Source organism: Heterocephalus glaber, unplaced genomic scaffold (genome assembly GCF_053883595.1).
Source record: "Heterocephalus glaber isolate CG9 unplaced genomic scaffold, H.glaber_assembly_v1.0 deba00001689, whole genome shotgun sequence".
NCBI lineage: Eukaryota > Metazoa > Chordata > Mammalia > Rodentia > Bathyergidae > Heterocephalus > Heterocephalus glaber.
Genome location: NW_028258414.1, coordinates 14,488,462 through 14,503,407, shown reverse-complemented (window position 1 = coordinate 14,503,407; position 14,946 = coordinate 14,488,462). Strand labels below are relative to the sequence as shown.

The window sequence follows — 14,946 nt, the reverse complement described above, 5'->3', positions numbered from 1 at the left end:
TCTTGTCATCTTAGCAGAAAAGTGCTCAGAAAATTTGATGTAGAGGGGGGAAATGAGACCTTTCTTGCACAAGACCATTGTTGCTGCAAATTTGTATTTATCACATATGAAAGAGATTGCAAGGTGAGACTGAGTACTCTTCCAAGATCTGAGATTGTGAATTTAAAGTGAAGTGACTCTGGCAACAATCAGGTGCTCAAGTGCAAGTACCGTCCTTTCTGATGGTAGTGCTTAGCCAAGTTATGGTACTCACAGAAAATATTGGTGACTGAGGTAGGCAAGGGAATTGCTATAATGATGCTTCAAGGGTTCAAAACTGGGCCAGGAGGGAAATGAAGAATGAACAAAATGATGTTGGTGAATTTGTAGATTAGTAGTCTCAGTGAAGTTGAAGGAGTATAGCAAATGGGGTGCTAGCACAAGGAACAGGCTAAATGTCAGTGAGCAAAAATGGAGCTCTTCTGAGGGTGATTAAAGTGTTCAGGGTATGACCTTGGAAGGAATGGTTCAGTTGAGGAGAAAGTTGTTGGAGATGAGAAGGAAAAAGAACTGAGAGACTAGGTGTCAGGTAAAAAAGCCAAAAACCAAGACCAGACCAGGCCACAACAAGCCTTTATTGTAGGGACAATCTGCCGGGCTGTCTCTGAACAAAGGAGAGACAAAAGCAATATGGCCAGGACGGGGAGTGCCTTTTATAGGAGCTGGGGTGGGCCTTATAGGAGCTGGGGTGGGGTTGAGTGAGGTAATGGCTAGGGAATGGAGGAGCCGGTGACGTCACTAGCTGTTAGGAGGAGAACAAGTATTAGGTTACTCTTTTGGTGGGAGTAGGGGCACGTTGGGAAGAAGAAGGTAGCTATTATATACAGCAGCCACCCTAAATTGGAGGGAAATCTATCACTAGGATACTGAACAAGTCATTAACACGGATGTTGAACTCATTCATGAAATTCAAGGATGATGCTGGGAACTGGAAGGGACAGGGAAAACATTGCACTGACTGGGAAGTCAGATCACCGAAATCGAGATGGATGGCATGGTATAACTGAATGGCAAGAACTTTCAAGTTGCAGAGATCTTTGCAGGAGGCAGGGAATAACCATGAGGAAGTTCAAGGTCAACGCGAGGAACACCACTACTGCATTGTTTGGACTGATAACTCTTCCAACCGCCTAGTGAGCCACTCCAAACCAACAGGCCTTTTAATGGTGACTGCTTTATCACAGGCCTTCCCACCAGGGGGCGCTACCAACGTTGGAACGCCAACTTGCAGGCCGTCCCTGGAGGCCAGGAAAGTGTCTCAGCCTGAGCTCTGAGGACCCCTAGGGCTCTTCTGAGGTTTTGCCAGGAGCTCAGCCATCATCCAGCACACCTACACTTGAGAGTTTTTTTAGTTATGTAAATCTTAACCCCCAAAAATCCAAATTTCTAAAAGATGATATTGAATTATTGAAAGGTTTTACTTATTCATGTATTTTCTCAACAAAAGGAGACTACAGCTACAGCTACTATCTCATGGGGTTTGGTGATATTTTCTCCTTAGGTAAAAGAGTTTCTCACAATTGCATGTTTTTGATAGTTGATTGGTAACATTATACTGAAATTTTTCTTTATCTGTCACTTTTTGTAAGCATGACACAGTAGGAAGAATGCAGGGTTGGAGAGAGAGTTGTCGTATCATCATCAGCAGCATCTAAGTATTTACTATGTACCAGAAACTGTTCTAAACATCGCATATAAATTTACTCATTGTTTTGTAATGTTACGAGGTTGGAACTATCATTAACCCCATTTAACAGATAGGTAAGGACCAGGCCACATAAGTAGATGCTAGCTGTGGTTGTGGTGGGATGGACTTGAGTTCCACCTTTTGTTAACTAGGGTAGGCCAGGCTACACTGTAAGAACAGACTACGCAGTCTCAGTTTAACTGTGTGGGTGGATGGGAGGGCTCAGTTTATCATGCTAACTGGAGGACCAGGGCTAACATAAGCTTCATGTTCACACACTCACTATCACAATTACTGATCACCACTAAGGAAAGGGGAACGCAACCCTGTCTATGCTAGAAACAAAATGCTTTTGCTTGAAAATGATACATGTCACTTCTCATGTTTTACTGGCTGAAGTAAGTCGCAGGCTACTCTGAATTTCAAGAGGGCGAGGCAGGCAAACCAGACTAATTAGCATATAACACAAACATTCAGAGACTTGGGCAGGTTATGTTTTCTCAGCCTTTTTCCCAATCCACAATAAGAGTGTGATCATTTCATGAGGATCCCTTGTTGCAGAGATCAAATACGGATGTTTGTTATGGTTACTACAAGGCAGGATGGTTGCATCCAACCAAAACTTCCATCAGTTGAAGGTCTTGGCCCTACCACGGGTAGCCCTTGTCAGACTCGTCTTATAGAGCTGTCTGCAGAAAGGCCTTTGTTCAGAGGAGATACAAGTCAATCTTTTTGTCACTCACACACCTGAGGTTTTGAACAATAAGGTTTTCACTTCAATCCATAGTGTAGTTGTAGTCCTGGCCCTTCCTAGAAACTTGTCGGGAACCATCAGCTTTTGAGACTGTAAGGGCCTCCTTCCTCCAGGTTTCCCAGCTGTGTCTTTGAATCAAGTCAGGTCCTGTGTTTCACTCCACAGAACCTCTTCAGGATGTCCACTGTGGCTCAGGGATGCACTAAGCAAATGAAACTCCCTTGTCAATCAAGAGCGCTGTGGTTAGTTCAGAACCCTTCAAAAAGAGCATTTCTCAAACTTCCATGCAACCAGTAGTGACCACTGGGCAAGCAACCTCTAGAGGGCTTTGCTGGCTCCTTTCCTATGGGTCATTTAACCCTTCCTCAGACCTCTAATAGACCAGGCTACAAGTTCCACCAGAGCCAGAACTGTGTTTTCATATGGTGTTCACTTTGTGCCCGGTACACAGCACGTATTCCATAGATGCTCCCTGCATTAAAATACTTTGAGACCTCTTCACATCAGCTGATACAAGACTTCCTATAGAATTGTGTCTATGGAGATGTAATTAGGCCAGTTGAACTTCAGGCCCTGGGAGCCTGTGAAGCTAAAATAAGTCCAAAATGGGGGTGGGGCAGGGAAGCAGGAGAGGGCAGGAAAGGAGGACACGCAGGCAGGGGAGCAGATGTTGAGGCGGGAAGACACAAGGTAACAGAGGCCACGGCGGGCTCAACAGGAGGGAGAGGCTGGGGCAGATCCCGAATGAGGGCTATGGCCAAAGTCCAGAAGGAAGAAATGGCAGGTTTTTGCTGGGGAAGAATGACAGGGAGGTGTAAAAAAGGGCGTGGTGTATCAGTTTTGTAGCCAACAACCCGATGCACGAGCTGTAGTAAAGGTGAAGGGCCTATGCAGCGTTCTGAACGCTTCCCCTCATTTACCGGCGCTTATGTTTGCCCAAGGCGCAAGGTGCAAGCAGCAAGCCGACCTCCCAGGGCGCCCTCGCCGGTGCGAGTGGGCAGAGTCTTGCCTCACCCCGTCACGTGGTCAGAAGCAACCCTCCCCCCCGGCACGTGACCTACTCCGCCCTGGGCCAATCAGCGCCTGTAGGGGCGGGGATGCCGAGCCCGATGGGCGGGAATATCTGGAGAGGCTGCGTGTTCTCGCGATGTTTGCCGCTGTCGCCCCTGTGCCGCCCACGGCCCGGAGTGAAGGTCTCGCGAGGCTTGGGCCCTGCGGCGGTAGGAGGAGGACGGGGAAGGACGGAGCTGGTCCGCGGCTGCCTCCCTCGCCGACTCCCTCGCGCGCTCGCCCGCCCCCTCCCTCCCTCCCCTCCCTCCCCCAGCCCCGGCCCATTCGCTGTTCGGTCTTGTCCTAGGGAGGATGTCGGGCTCGTCGCTCCCCAGCGCCCTGGCCTTCTCGCTACTGCTGGTCTCTGGCTCCCTCCTCCCAGGGCCGGGCGCCGCTCAGAACGGTAAGCGAGGCGCCGGGGGCGGGCAGGCTGGCGGGCGGGGGCCGAGGGAGCTGGTGGCCAAGGGCCGGGGTCTGAGAGGGAGACGCCGCCCGGGGCCTGGATGGATGCGGCCCTCCGAGGTGGGGGCCACCCGGCGCGACCTGCACTGATGGGGACTGGAGCGGCTTGAGCGCCCGAGGAAGCTGGTGCGAGGAGTGGAGTAGCGGGGGTGGGCGACGAGAGGGCGCAGCGCCTCCCGGAGGTGGCAAGGGACTGGCGTCTGTGTGCTAGGCGACGGAGGGGGTGTCGGCCAATCTCCCCGAGGTCGAGGCTCCCGGTCGCTGGCATCTGCTGGGATCCTATGGGGATCTTTAAAAATAAGGGAGAAATGGAGGAGAGGGGGGAGGCCTTAAGGGTAAGCTGAGTACTAGAGCCCCGGGGAGGGGTAGAGGATCGGGAACCTCGGCTCTGGAGGTGGAGGAAAGGTGGGCTGGAGGGTGAGGGAGGTGGGTTGATTGCTGTAGGAGACCTGGAAAGAAGCAGCAGTCTCTCCACTGGAGCTGGGAGAAGAGGCTAGGTTTGCCGAAGAGGTTGGAGTGCTGGGCGTCCGAGGGTAGCGGTTGGGAGAGTGGAAAGGAGTTTCTAAATAAGGAGAGGAAAATGAGCAGAGGATGGGGAGAAAGGGTTGAAACTGAGGCGGGGGAAGAAGTAAGGGTGTCTAGCTATAAAGGTGGGGGTGAGTGGACGAAAAATAAGGGAAAAGAGTAAAATGCAGGAAGCTGGGGGTGTCACGTTGTTTTGCAGTGTGGAGGGGAAGGCCGGGACACAGCTGCAACTGCAGTGATGGGATTGAGGGCAGTTAGTGGCGGGAGGGAGACGGAGGAAGTGGATTTTGAGATCTGAAAGTTTCAAGACTGAAAAGATGTTATTTTTGAGGAAGATAAAAGTGGCCTTTGGGATGTGTGGAAGGTACAGTGGAAATGAGGGAATTGAATTTTGAACTGTCCTAGAGAAGTTGCAGAAATGCTGGGAAGTCAGGTATGGGGGAATCTAGCCAAAACATTCTGATTGAAGGCAGGTGTCTCCGCTTAGCTGCTGAATGTGAACCTGTTTGCTCTTGTGGAAACAGCTACTAAGAGGTTTAAGTATATTTTTATATGAAAAAATTATGGAGAGTTAGTGCAGGAGAATGAACTACAAATTATTTTAAAATTTCATTGTTTCTTCATTGTTTTGCTAGAACATTAACAATTACTCTTTAAAAAGGACTGAAATTTACATGATTTTAATGGAAAAATCTGATAGAGCTAGTGGAATTGAGTGTTGTATGGAGAAACTGGGCTTAACTTGCTGAACGTTACTGTAAAAAAAATCTATCACAGGGTTGAAAAAACATGGTTGGTTAAATGTATTGTACCAAATTGTACTATTCAAATCTCATATATACTTCATGTCCTTGGATTCAGGAGTCAGGAAGAAAACATTTTTGTCTCTTGTATTGAGTGTGGTAACTATATTGGTTTTCTTTCTTTTCCCTCTCAAGTGAGAAGTCATTGTGGAAGGCAGAGTAGAGTTAGCCTGATTTGTCTTACCAGTTTTCCGTCTGTCTTAACATGAGTTAAGCTTAGTTTTGATTTCAACTGTTTGGTTTATGGAAATAGCATGGTTTCATTTTGCACAATAGGTGGACGATCCTTGGTTTTACATGTTAAATGTCAGATGGCATAGTTTCTTTCCAGTGATTTATAATATGGTGAAATTGTAGTTTCTTAGCAGCTAAAGCAAGGTTTTTGGATAGGCCTATGAAGACTCATCTGGCTGCTCCTAATGATACGTGTTCTAAATACAGCAGAGGACAGCCTTTCCCTTGAAATGAGCTTGAATTCAGTCACATAATGTGACCAGGAAAGTGAAGCTCAGCCTGTTGTTGACCCAGACGAATGTAAATTGCATTCAAGGAAGAAATGGTTATTTTTTGAGTTTGAGTTTATATAGTTAAGGGTGCCATTTTATTGCTTTCAATAGCATATCCTATGAAAATATTCAAGCTTCAGCTGTTAATAGCTCTGCAGTAGTCTGACTTCATGTTATAAAGTTTTTGTTAAAGTATTTTAGAAAGGGATACCATACTTTATGATGTTGAAATGCTAGAAAGGTTAGATTATCTATTGAAATGATGCTTTGAAAGAAAAGTATTTCTGGATTTGAGAGTGTGGTTCTTTAGATGTTTATAGTAGCATCGATGTTTTTCAGAAGGCCTCTATTATTCCTAAGAAGAAGAATTTGGACTGAGTGACATGTCTTCCACTCTCTAATGAGTCTAATGGTAATCCCATCACCACAGAGATTCGAGGCTTTCATTCAGATAGATTTTGTTTCCCAGCCAAATATTTATACTTGTAAGACCACAGTTTCAAGTAAAATCCTTGTTAGTTTTTGTGTGTATGATCAAAAAATAGTGTTTATTTGTCCAGGGATGGTTACATATGCCTTTAATCCTAGTGCTCTGAAGGCCTAGGCAGGAGGATAACAAGTTTGAGCCCAATCTGGGCAATTTAGTGAGACCCTGTCTCAAAATAAGAAAGGGTGGGGCTATAGCTCAGTGTGAATGTCCTTGCTTCAGTCCTCAGAAATGTGTGTGGGGGTGTTGGTTCATCTAGCTTGGCGGTGTGGTATGCCTGGGGTTCCAGCTACTTGGGAAGGAGGCTGAGTCAGGAGGATCACAAGATCTAGACTGACTGGGTAATATAGTAAGACCTTGTCTCCAAAACAAAGTCTGGTGATGTTGCACGGTGGTAGAGTGCTTGCCTAACATGTCCAAGGCTGTAGGTTCAAATATGAAAAAAAAGGACTCATTTTAAGGAAGAAATTTGTAAGTCATTCAAAAACTTCATACTAAAATCCAGTGAGTGCCACTGAACAATGCAATGTGATCCAGAGCACAGGTTTATCATACAGTAATAAAGGAAGAAAAGCAGCACAGGCTTTGGACACTGGTAGAACTGGGTTTGAGTTCCAGCTCTATATCTGAGTGATCTTGAATAAGATAAGCTTCAGTTTCATCTGTAAAGTGGGATTGTAGGATGTCAGTCTCCTAGGGGTAGTGTGAAGATTAAATGAGCTAATGGCTACGTAGAATTAGCTGGCATAGGGCCGGGGATTTAGCTCAGTGATTCCGCCACCTGCCTCGCAAGCCCAAGGACCCGAGTTCGATCCCTGGTACCAAAACAAAAAGCAGCATTATTTTCTTCATGTATATATTGAGCGCTTTTTTTTTTGGTACCAGGGATCAAACTCAGGACCTTGTGCCTGCGGGGCAGGTGCGGTGCCGCTGAGCTAAATCCCTGGCCCAATTGAACACATTTTAATGCTTCTGTCTTTTTGAGTCAAAGTAAATGGGCCATTTGAAGACCCCACACAGGGATTGTGCCTTTGCTATTTATATACTTTAAGAAAAGTGACCAGCAGTTGGAAATCCTGGTGAGGAAGTTCATATTTCCATCTGGTTGAGAGATTTCATCCACACTTCCCCAAACAAAGTATCTTTACATATGGGCCAGCCATCACCTTTTCACAGAATTCCTTTGTTACAATAAGAAAACAGAATGTAGTACCTGGCACGTAGTGGGAGAGTTATAGATGGTCACTAGATGAATGAATATGAACTGTAAAAATGTTCGTTTTGAAAATATCAAATTGGATAATTAACACTAGTGGAGACAATGAGGAATCAAGCAAACTTGACTATTGAGCTAAATTTGAAAAAAACGTTTTGCTTGGGTGATTCTAGATAGTTGTGAACATTGCTTTGTAACAATGCCAGTATCTGCATTAGATTAGTCGTCAGTCTTTTTGTTTTCTGTCAAATTTAGAACTTTGCTGTTGATGGCATCTCTTGTTTGTGCGAACCAAAACCATATCTGTGGTAGCCATGGCACGGATATGCCAAATGTCAGGCAACAAATTTTAACATAATTAAGCCAAATAAGATTTGCCCAGAAGTAGTTTGCTTTGGAATGAAGCCTTTCTTAAAGAGATCATGGGCCTTCGGTCTGAAGTATCACCAGTGATACAATAGATCCTGTCCACCAGAGGAAAGGGCACATTTCTACATGGAGACCTTTTCCCTAGGTTTGTTTTACAAGGTTACTGGGTCCAAATTGGAAGTATAGAAGTTTTTATTTTCTGTTTTGGGTTGGCAGAAACAGTTTAACTTATAAATGTACTAACATTAAAATAAACAAAGGGAATGTGCTCCACAGTTCATTTATTTGCCGTAACTTAAGATCGATATTCGTTTCAGGACTGATCTTCTATAAGTTGTGAAGAGCTTCATGAGAAATTAGACTTTGGAATAGATCACTTCTTTCCTCCTATCATTTTGCAGTGAATCATTTTCTCTTGGAACATACCTGTAGACATTAATAAAAGGCAACTATTTTCTAGTGTCTTTAATTTTGTTTTTTAAATAAAAATAATTATTTAACTAGGTTTTCAAAGATGACCAGATATGACTAGACTGTGCTCTGTCTCTGTGGATGGACATTGTTTTAAGTAAGATGTCCCATATGTAAACTTTGAAATTGCTGGACTTGGGTAAGGTGTTTTTTTTCATCAGACAATGTGGGAAGGCACTAAGGTGCCAGTCTATTAAAATGACGTACGTAGAAAAACCAAATGCTGACTACCTTACAAATGTTCAGTGAAAGTCTGGATAAAGTTATGCTAAGAGGTTTTGGAAAAAGTGAATTTTGTGAAAAATTTTCTGATACATTCTATTCAATACTATATATTTACAGTGGACACAGTCTGGACAGGCTCAGACATAGAGATGAAGTTGTGAGAAAGGGAAAGAGAAGACAGGCTGCAGTAGCACAAGGAGAAAAGCAGGGATCGAGAAGGAGGAATGAATCTTCATTGAGGAACGTCTGGAAACAAACTGGCAAAAGGAATAAATATGTAGACCATGGACCTCTACAGGAAATGAACACATCAGAATTAAAACTGGTGCAAGAGCTGGGTGTGGTATTGCATGCCTGTAATCCCAGCATCACTAGGGAGGCTGAGGCAGGAGGATCACAAGTTCAAGGCCAGCGTGGACTACATAACGAGATCCTGACTCAACAATTTTTTTTTTTTTGGTACTGGGGATCGAACTCAGGTCCTTGCACTTGTGCAGCAGGCGGCGAAACCACTGAGCTAAATCTCCGGCCCCTCAACAATTTTTTTTAATCACCTATAAACAGTTAGCTCGGTCTTCAGTATGCCTCTTTAAACAAAACATCATTTTACATACAGATGCCACTAATATGGTATTTAATTATAAGAATCTTACATAAATGCATTTTTAAGCTTGTTGGTGGATTTTTCTACAGAGATTGAAATTTTAGTTGGTAAGAATTAGCTTTGGGAAGACAGGAAACTATAAAGTCACTGAATTTAAAAGATAATGTAAAAACATCATCTCTGTGGATATTGATGTCTAAATTTGAAAGAGTAAACACAAGTGAAATGTATCTGCCTTCAAAGAGTTCATTCCGTGTAGGAGCAGGCATCAAAATTTATACCTAACTTCAGTTTAATGTGTTAGCTAACATTCAAAGTAGGTTTAACTTCATTTGCTCTTGTGTATGTACAAACGTTTATTAATCAAACCTAATTAATTTGTGGTTATTTTGACCTGATCACTCAGAACTCTTAATTGGTCTATCTGTATGGAAATGAGGTTTACTTAGTATTTAAAGAATTTAAGTATTCACATTTATTTGCACAAAGTTAAAGGAGACACATTAATGTTCCTCAGATACCTGCTGGGTTTTTGTTTTTATGTTTTTTTAAATTAAACAGTCTTATCTGTTCTTTAAAACAATGTGGTTAGCTTGATAGAAACATCTTGTGTTAGGTTTCTTGTGAGATGATGTGCCTGTAATTCTAGCACTCTGGGAGGCTGAGGGTCACAAGTTCAAGCCCAGCTTGGGCCTGTTTTAAAATAAAAAAGGGATAAGGGTGTAGCTCATTGTAAAGGCTCTGGACTCAATCTCCCGCATCTCCTTGTCCCCAGCTCTTAAAAAAAAGTACTAAATGACATTCTTTTTTTAAAAATTAATTTTATTGGTATATTTTAGGTGTACAGTATAATGACATTCATCATTGGAAATTTGCACCTTTACATAATCTGTCTTGGTTCTTATTTTTTCCCCATTCCCCATTCCCCTGCCCTCCCTTCAACCACTCCAATCCCTCCCTATTTACAAAGACTTTGTTTCCATTTTTTCATATTAATTCCATTCCCTTCTGGGCCGGGGATTTAGCTCAGTGGTTCCGGCACCTGCCTTGCAAGCACCAGGTTCCGAGTTCGATCCCCGGTACCAAAAAAAATAAAAATAAAAATAAAAAAAATTCCATTCCCTTCTTTCCTTTTCCCTACCCCTCCCGCTTCCCCTTCCCCTTTGCTCCTTTTCTTTCTATTTCACATTTTCTTTTATACCTTTTAGTCCTTATTTATACTTTCAGTTTCTCACACTAGAGAAACTACTGGGTATTTACACGTGTGTCCTATTTATTTCACTTAAGAGTATGGCCTCAATATGCATCCATTTAGCTATAAATGTCTAATTTCTTATACTAAATGACATTCTTTTATATTTCTGGAAATACAGAATGTTTTAAGAGTAGCTTTCTTCCTAAATACACATAATGTAATAATGTTAATTATTGGAGCTTTATGGTGTTTTCCAGAAGCATATCTCTCTCACTTTGCTTTGTTTTATAATTGTTAAATCCAAGTATTGCTTCAAATTGACTACACAGTGAAATATAAATGAGATGATTTGAAGTTACTGTGAAAGTGTCGGGAGTTCTATATATTATGTAAGATTTTATTATTAGAAAACATTAAGGCTCAAATTGTACCAATAGTTTTAATCATATCCAAATTGATACATTCTAAAAGGAATGAAATGTACATGTCAAAAAGGCAAATCCTTTCTGACACTGCTAAGAAGGCAAGATGTTACCTAAGCAGTCAATACATAAAAACAGATAGGTAAGAATGTATTTGCATATGTAAGTTATGCTCTAGATTCTTCTTTTCTTTCTGATGGTAGTATTTGAAAATGGATACATTAGATGATGTCAAAATTCCCTTCCAGTTCTAAAAATTACATTTTTGTTGACCTTACAGCTGAGGCACTGTCTCCAATGGGGAAAGGAACCAGAGAAATAATACTGTTTTTAAAGGTTTTTTTTTTTTAAACTTACATTGGGAAGGGCTGGGGATTTAGCTGAGTGGTGCTGCTGCCTGCCTCGCAAGCGCAAGGTCCTGAGTTCGATCTCCAGTACCAAAAAAAACCCACAAAAAACCAAAAAGAAACAAAATTTACTTTGGGAAATAACAATAATTGACTTTGAGACTATACACTGTTTTGAAATCTGCCTGTATGTTTACTTCAGACAACACTTGCAGTTTCAAGGAAGGCAGACCATTGTCTGTTACATAGAGATCTAGTATTAAACTTGCTGGGAAAATTGCAGTGTGAATTAAAACAATTAAGAAGTGAAAAATCCTGCCAAGTAGGTAGATATTTTGCATTTGTTCTGTTGGTTGAAAGTGGATGGCTAATGGAAAGAATGAAACACTTAACTATTTATATTTTATGTCCTTTGAGGAAGTTTGTTTTTTTATATGACTTATTTTCACCTGTCCCTTAAATACTTTAGACTCTGAACCTACCCATCATTGGTAAAGAAGACAACCTTAGTGTTACCTGATTAAGGCCAAGGAAGTTCCTAGATTGATATTCTTTGGCAACAGTATCTTTAAAGGTTTCCATTTATAAACTTATTCATTCCTTTTTATCTGTTAATTAGGTTCATTTTGTTACAATTTTTCTTTTGCATTTTAGATAGAATTCCAAATGTGTAAGAATGGAGCAAATAATATAACAAACCTCTGTATACCTATCATCTAGTTTCAGTAGTTACCAGCCACATCTTTGCTGCTTATTCATTTAAAAATAACCTAAAATAATTACATTCCAAGGTAGAATTTTCCAGGATCTAAAATGCAGTTAGTAGGCCCTAGTAAAAAAGAATATTTGGCTCACATGTAATGATGTTGATTTATCTATACCCCCCCCCCCCGCCCCAGGGATCGAACTCAGGACCTTGCACTTGCCAGGCAGGCATGGTACTGCTGAGCTGTACCCTGGCCCCTAATGATGTTAAAATAACTTCAGATATACAAGAGCTCTTTAGAAAAAAGGCTTTCAGATTTTTTGTTTGTGACCCAGAGAGAAGAGTAGAGTTTGTGATTAATGTTGGTATATAATGTTAGATATACAGTATATGTAAGTTTGAAGCAGTACCTATCCTTACTCCCTGTGGCTGAATTTAAGAAGACCATGTGATATGACTAATCACCTAACTTGATTCACAAAATACTAATGGACTTTGAAATTCAGTTTGAAAAACAGCATTTTCAGGAATGGAATAGTTCTAAATTTGTTGGTTTTTTATATGCCATCTTAGTCTGGAATAATCTAGTAATTTTTATAGCACAATAAGGATTTTCACAAGATACTTGTCAGTAGTATCAGCACATACTATTGTTAATTAGTCATTAGTAAAGAAAATACAGCATTAAAAAAAAAAAGGGCCAGGAATTTAGCTCCGTGGTTTCCCCACCTGCTGCGCAAGTGCAAGGACCTGAGTTCGATCCCCAGTACCAAAAAAAAAAAGAAAAAGAAAAATACAGCATTTTAAAAGTCATACATTAGTCATTATATAATGATTTTTTTCCTACTTGAACCAGGGGAGAAGGGAAGCCAAAGTAATTTGAGTATCACAGTCAAAACAACTTTTCTTCTAGTATGCTTGATTGTTCTTTCTTTTAAAGTAGAGTTTGTGTTCATTATTCCCTAGTCCTTGCCTTTGAGTTACTGGTTGAGTACAGGGCTGTGCGCACTACTGTTTATTCTGAGCTGAATCCTTACTGGGATGCTGTTTGAGGCACATTCTGGTGAATACAGATTGACTTGAATACTGGCCAAGGCAACGGAAGGATAGGGCAAGTGGAATCATCACTAAAGAATCATCTGCCTTCAAGTGTAAGATCCTAGAGTAGCAGGATTATTTTCTTGATTTTAGACGTTGCTAAATGTCTGACGGGGGAAAAAAGGCAACAAGATGTCCCTCTTTTTTGTTGGCAGCTATCTGAAGTACTTTTCAATCTACAGATTGAAGGAATGTGTTAAATTTAATTTGGGATTTTTTTTGGTTATACAAGTTTAGTAGGTTTGGGGACCATTATGGAACAACTGGGGGAAAAAATAGCACAGCAGTTCCAGCATTGTAATTATATTCATTAATGCTGAACTAGTCTTTCACCAAGGGAGATGAAATAAATGCGCTTAATGCAAACCAGGAAACTGCTACCTGGAAAAGATCAAGTATAAAGAGGCTTTACATAGCTTGCAGTAAACTGTCATTGATAACCTAGTGGTCACATAGCAAAATTATGGTAGTACCAGAACTGTTACTGTTCGCTTATTAAGAATGTACTCCAGGGGCTGGGGATTTAGCTCAGTGGTTTCGCCGCCTGCTGCGCAAGCGCAAGGACCCGAATTTGATCCCCGGTACCAAAAAAAAAATGTACTCCAGATAATATGAATACTTTCTAACATTTAGGAAAATACGTAGATAATTCTACACTGATGGTAGTTTCAGATTTAAGAGAAAAGCCTGAAGGAGCTGAATTTAGGAAAAGGGAGCACCAAGGGGGATGTGATTATCTATTAATACCTTCAAAATAGCAGTGTAAATGAAGTAAGGGAATTCAGCAGTCTCCAAAGATGCATGGGCTGTATCAGAGAGCAGAGGCCCAGAGCATGGGGAGAAAGCATAGGTTTAGTATTAAGAAGGTAATTTGAATGAAACTAGCAGAAAAGGAGAGTTATTTGCACTCATCCATCACCAGAATTATGCTAAGTAGGGCAAATAGCTGGTGAAAGGGCCCTCATAAAACAAAAAGGAAGATCTCTGTCATTTAGGATTTGTTCAGGAGCTCAGTAGGAGGAAAAAAATCTGTAGAAATGAATGTGAAATGAAACGGGCTATTCAGAAGTTTTACAGGGTCATAAATTTGTTTGTAGCTCTAAAGTTCTATGATTATGAAGTCAAGAAAAAGTAGTTTGGGCTTTTTGAGACAGGTTCTCGCTGTGTAGCAGGCTGGCCTTGAGCTCACTGTGTAGTCCAGGCCAGCCTCAAATTCGTAGTGATCCTCCTGTGTTGGCCTCTCAAGTTCTGGGATTATAGGCATGGACCACCCACCATGCCTGGTTTAAAAAAGCTTTTTAGAGCTGGTGCACGTCTGTAATCCCAGCTACTCAGAAGGCTGAGCCAGGAGGATACAAATTTAAGGCCTGTTGGGCATTTTAGCAAGAGCTTGTCTCAAAAGGGCTGGAGATGTATCTCAGTGGTAGAGCACTTGCCTAGTGTGTGCAAATACACTGCCAAAAAAGGAAAAAGATGGCATTCGGTTTACTTTAAACTTCTTTTTGTTGCTATGAAATTGTTCCAATCTCTTTTATCATGAGAGCATACCAGTTCACTAGACTTTGGTTGGGTTCTAGTAAAGTTTATCTTTTGACTATAGAAATTAGGCCTTTTCTTTTACATAGTAAACGTAAGCAGTTAAGAAAGCTTCTCCACGTGGAAAAGAGCACTTTTACATTAACTCCTGAGACTTTGTTAGTCAAAAGTCCACTGGTGGAAGACAGCTTACTTTTTGGGAGTGTGAGGTGATACTGTAAAGCCTTAGTAAGGATGGGAGCTCACCTTAGAGAGTCTAAAGAGTGAAGGATTGCCAGATAAAATGTAGGATTTGAATTTCAGATATATAGTGAAGAATTTGATTTGCTAAATCCAGTAACTCTTATTGGCTCTAGCCCTCTGATTAGCATTTGAAAGATACAGAGGTTTGTAACTTGCTAAGATTTTGTGTATGGTATTAAAAGAAATCCTCCTAAAGTAGAC

General features: G+C 41.6%; 1 protein-coding gene across 2 annotated transcripts in view; it reads left to right on the top strand.

Annotated features, from left to right (window-relative positions):
• Window positions 1–3,647: 3,647 nt before the first annotated feature.
• Nptn (neuroplastin) overlaps window positions 3,648–14,946 on the top strand; it is a 66,940-nt gene continuing 55,641 nt past the window's right edge. Inside the window, exon 1 of one of the 2 annotated variants that reach the window (XM_087199106.1) lies at window positions 3,648–3,933. In XM_087199106.1, the coding sequence (XP_087055232.1) occupies window positions 3,843–3,933 (91 nt within the window). In that variant the 5' untranslated portion in view covers window positions 3,648–3,842. The remainder of the gene's footprint in view (window positions 3,934–14,946) is intronic. The other variant, XM_087199107.1, reaches the window with a different exon arrangement.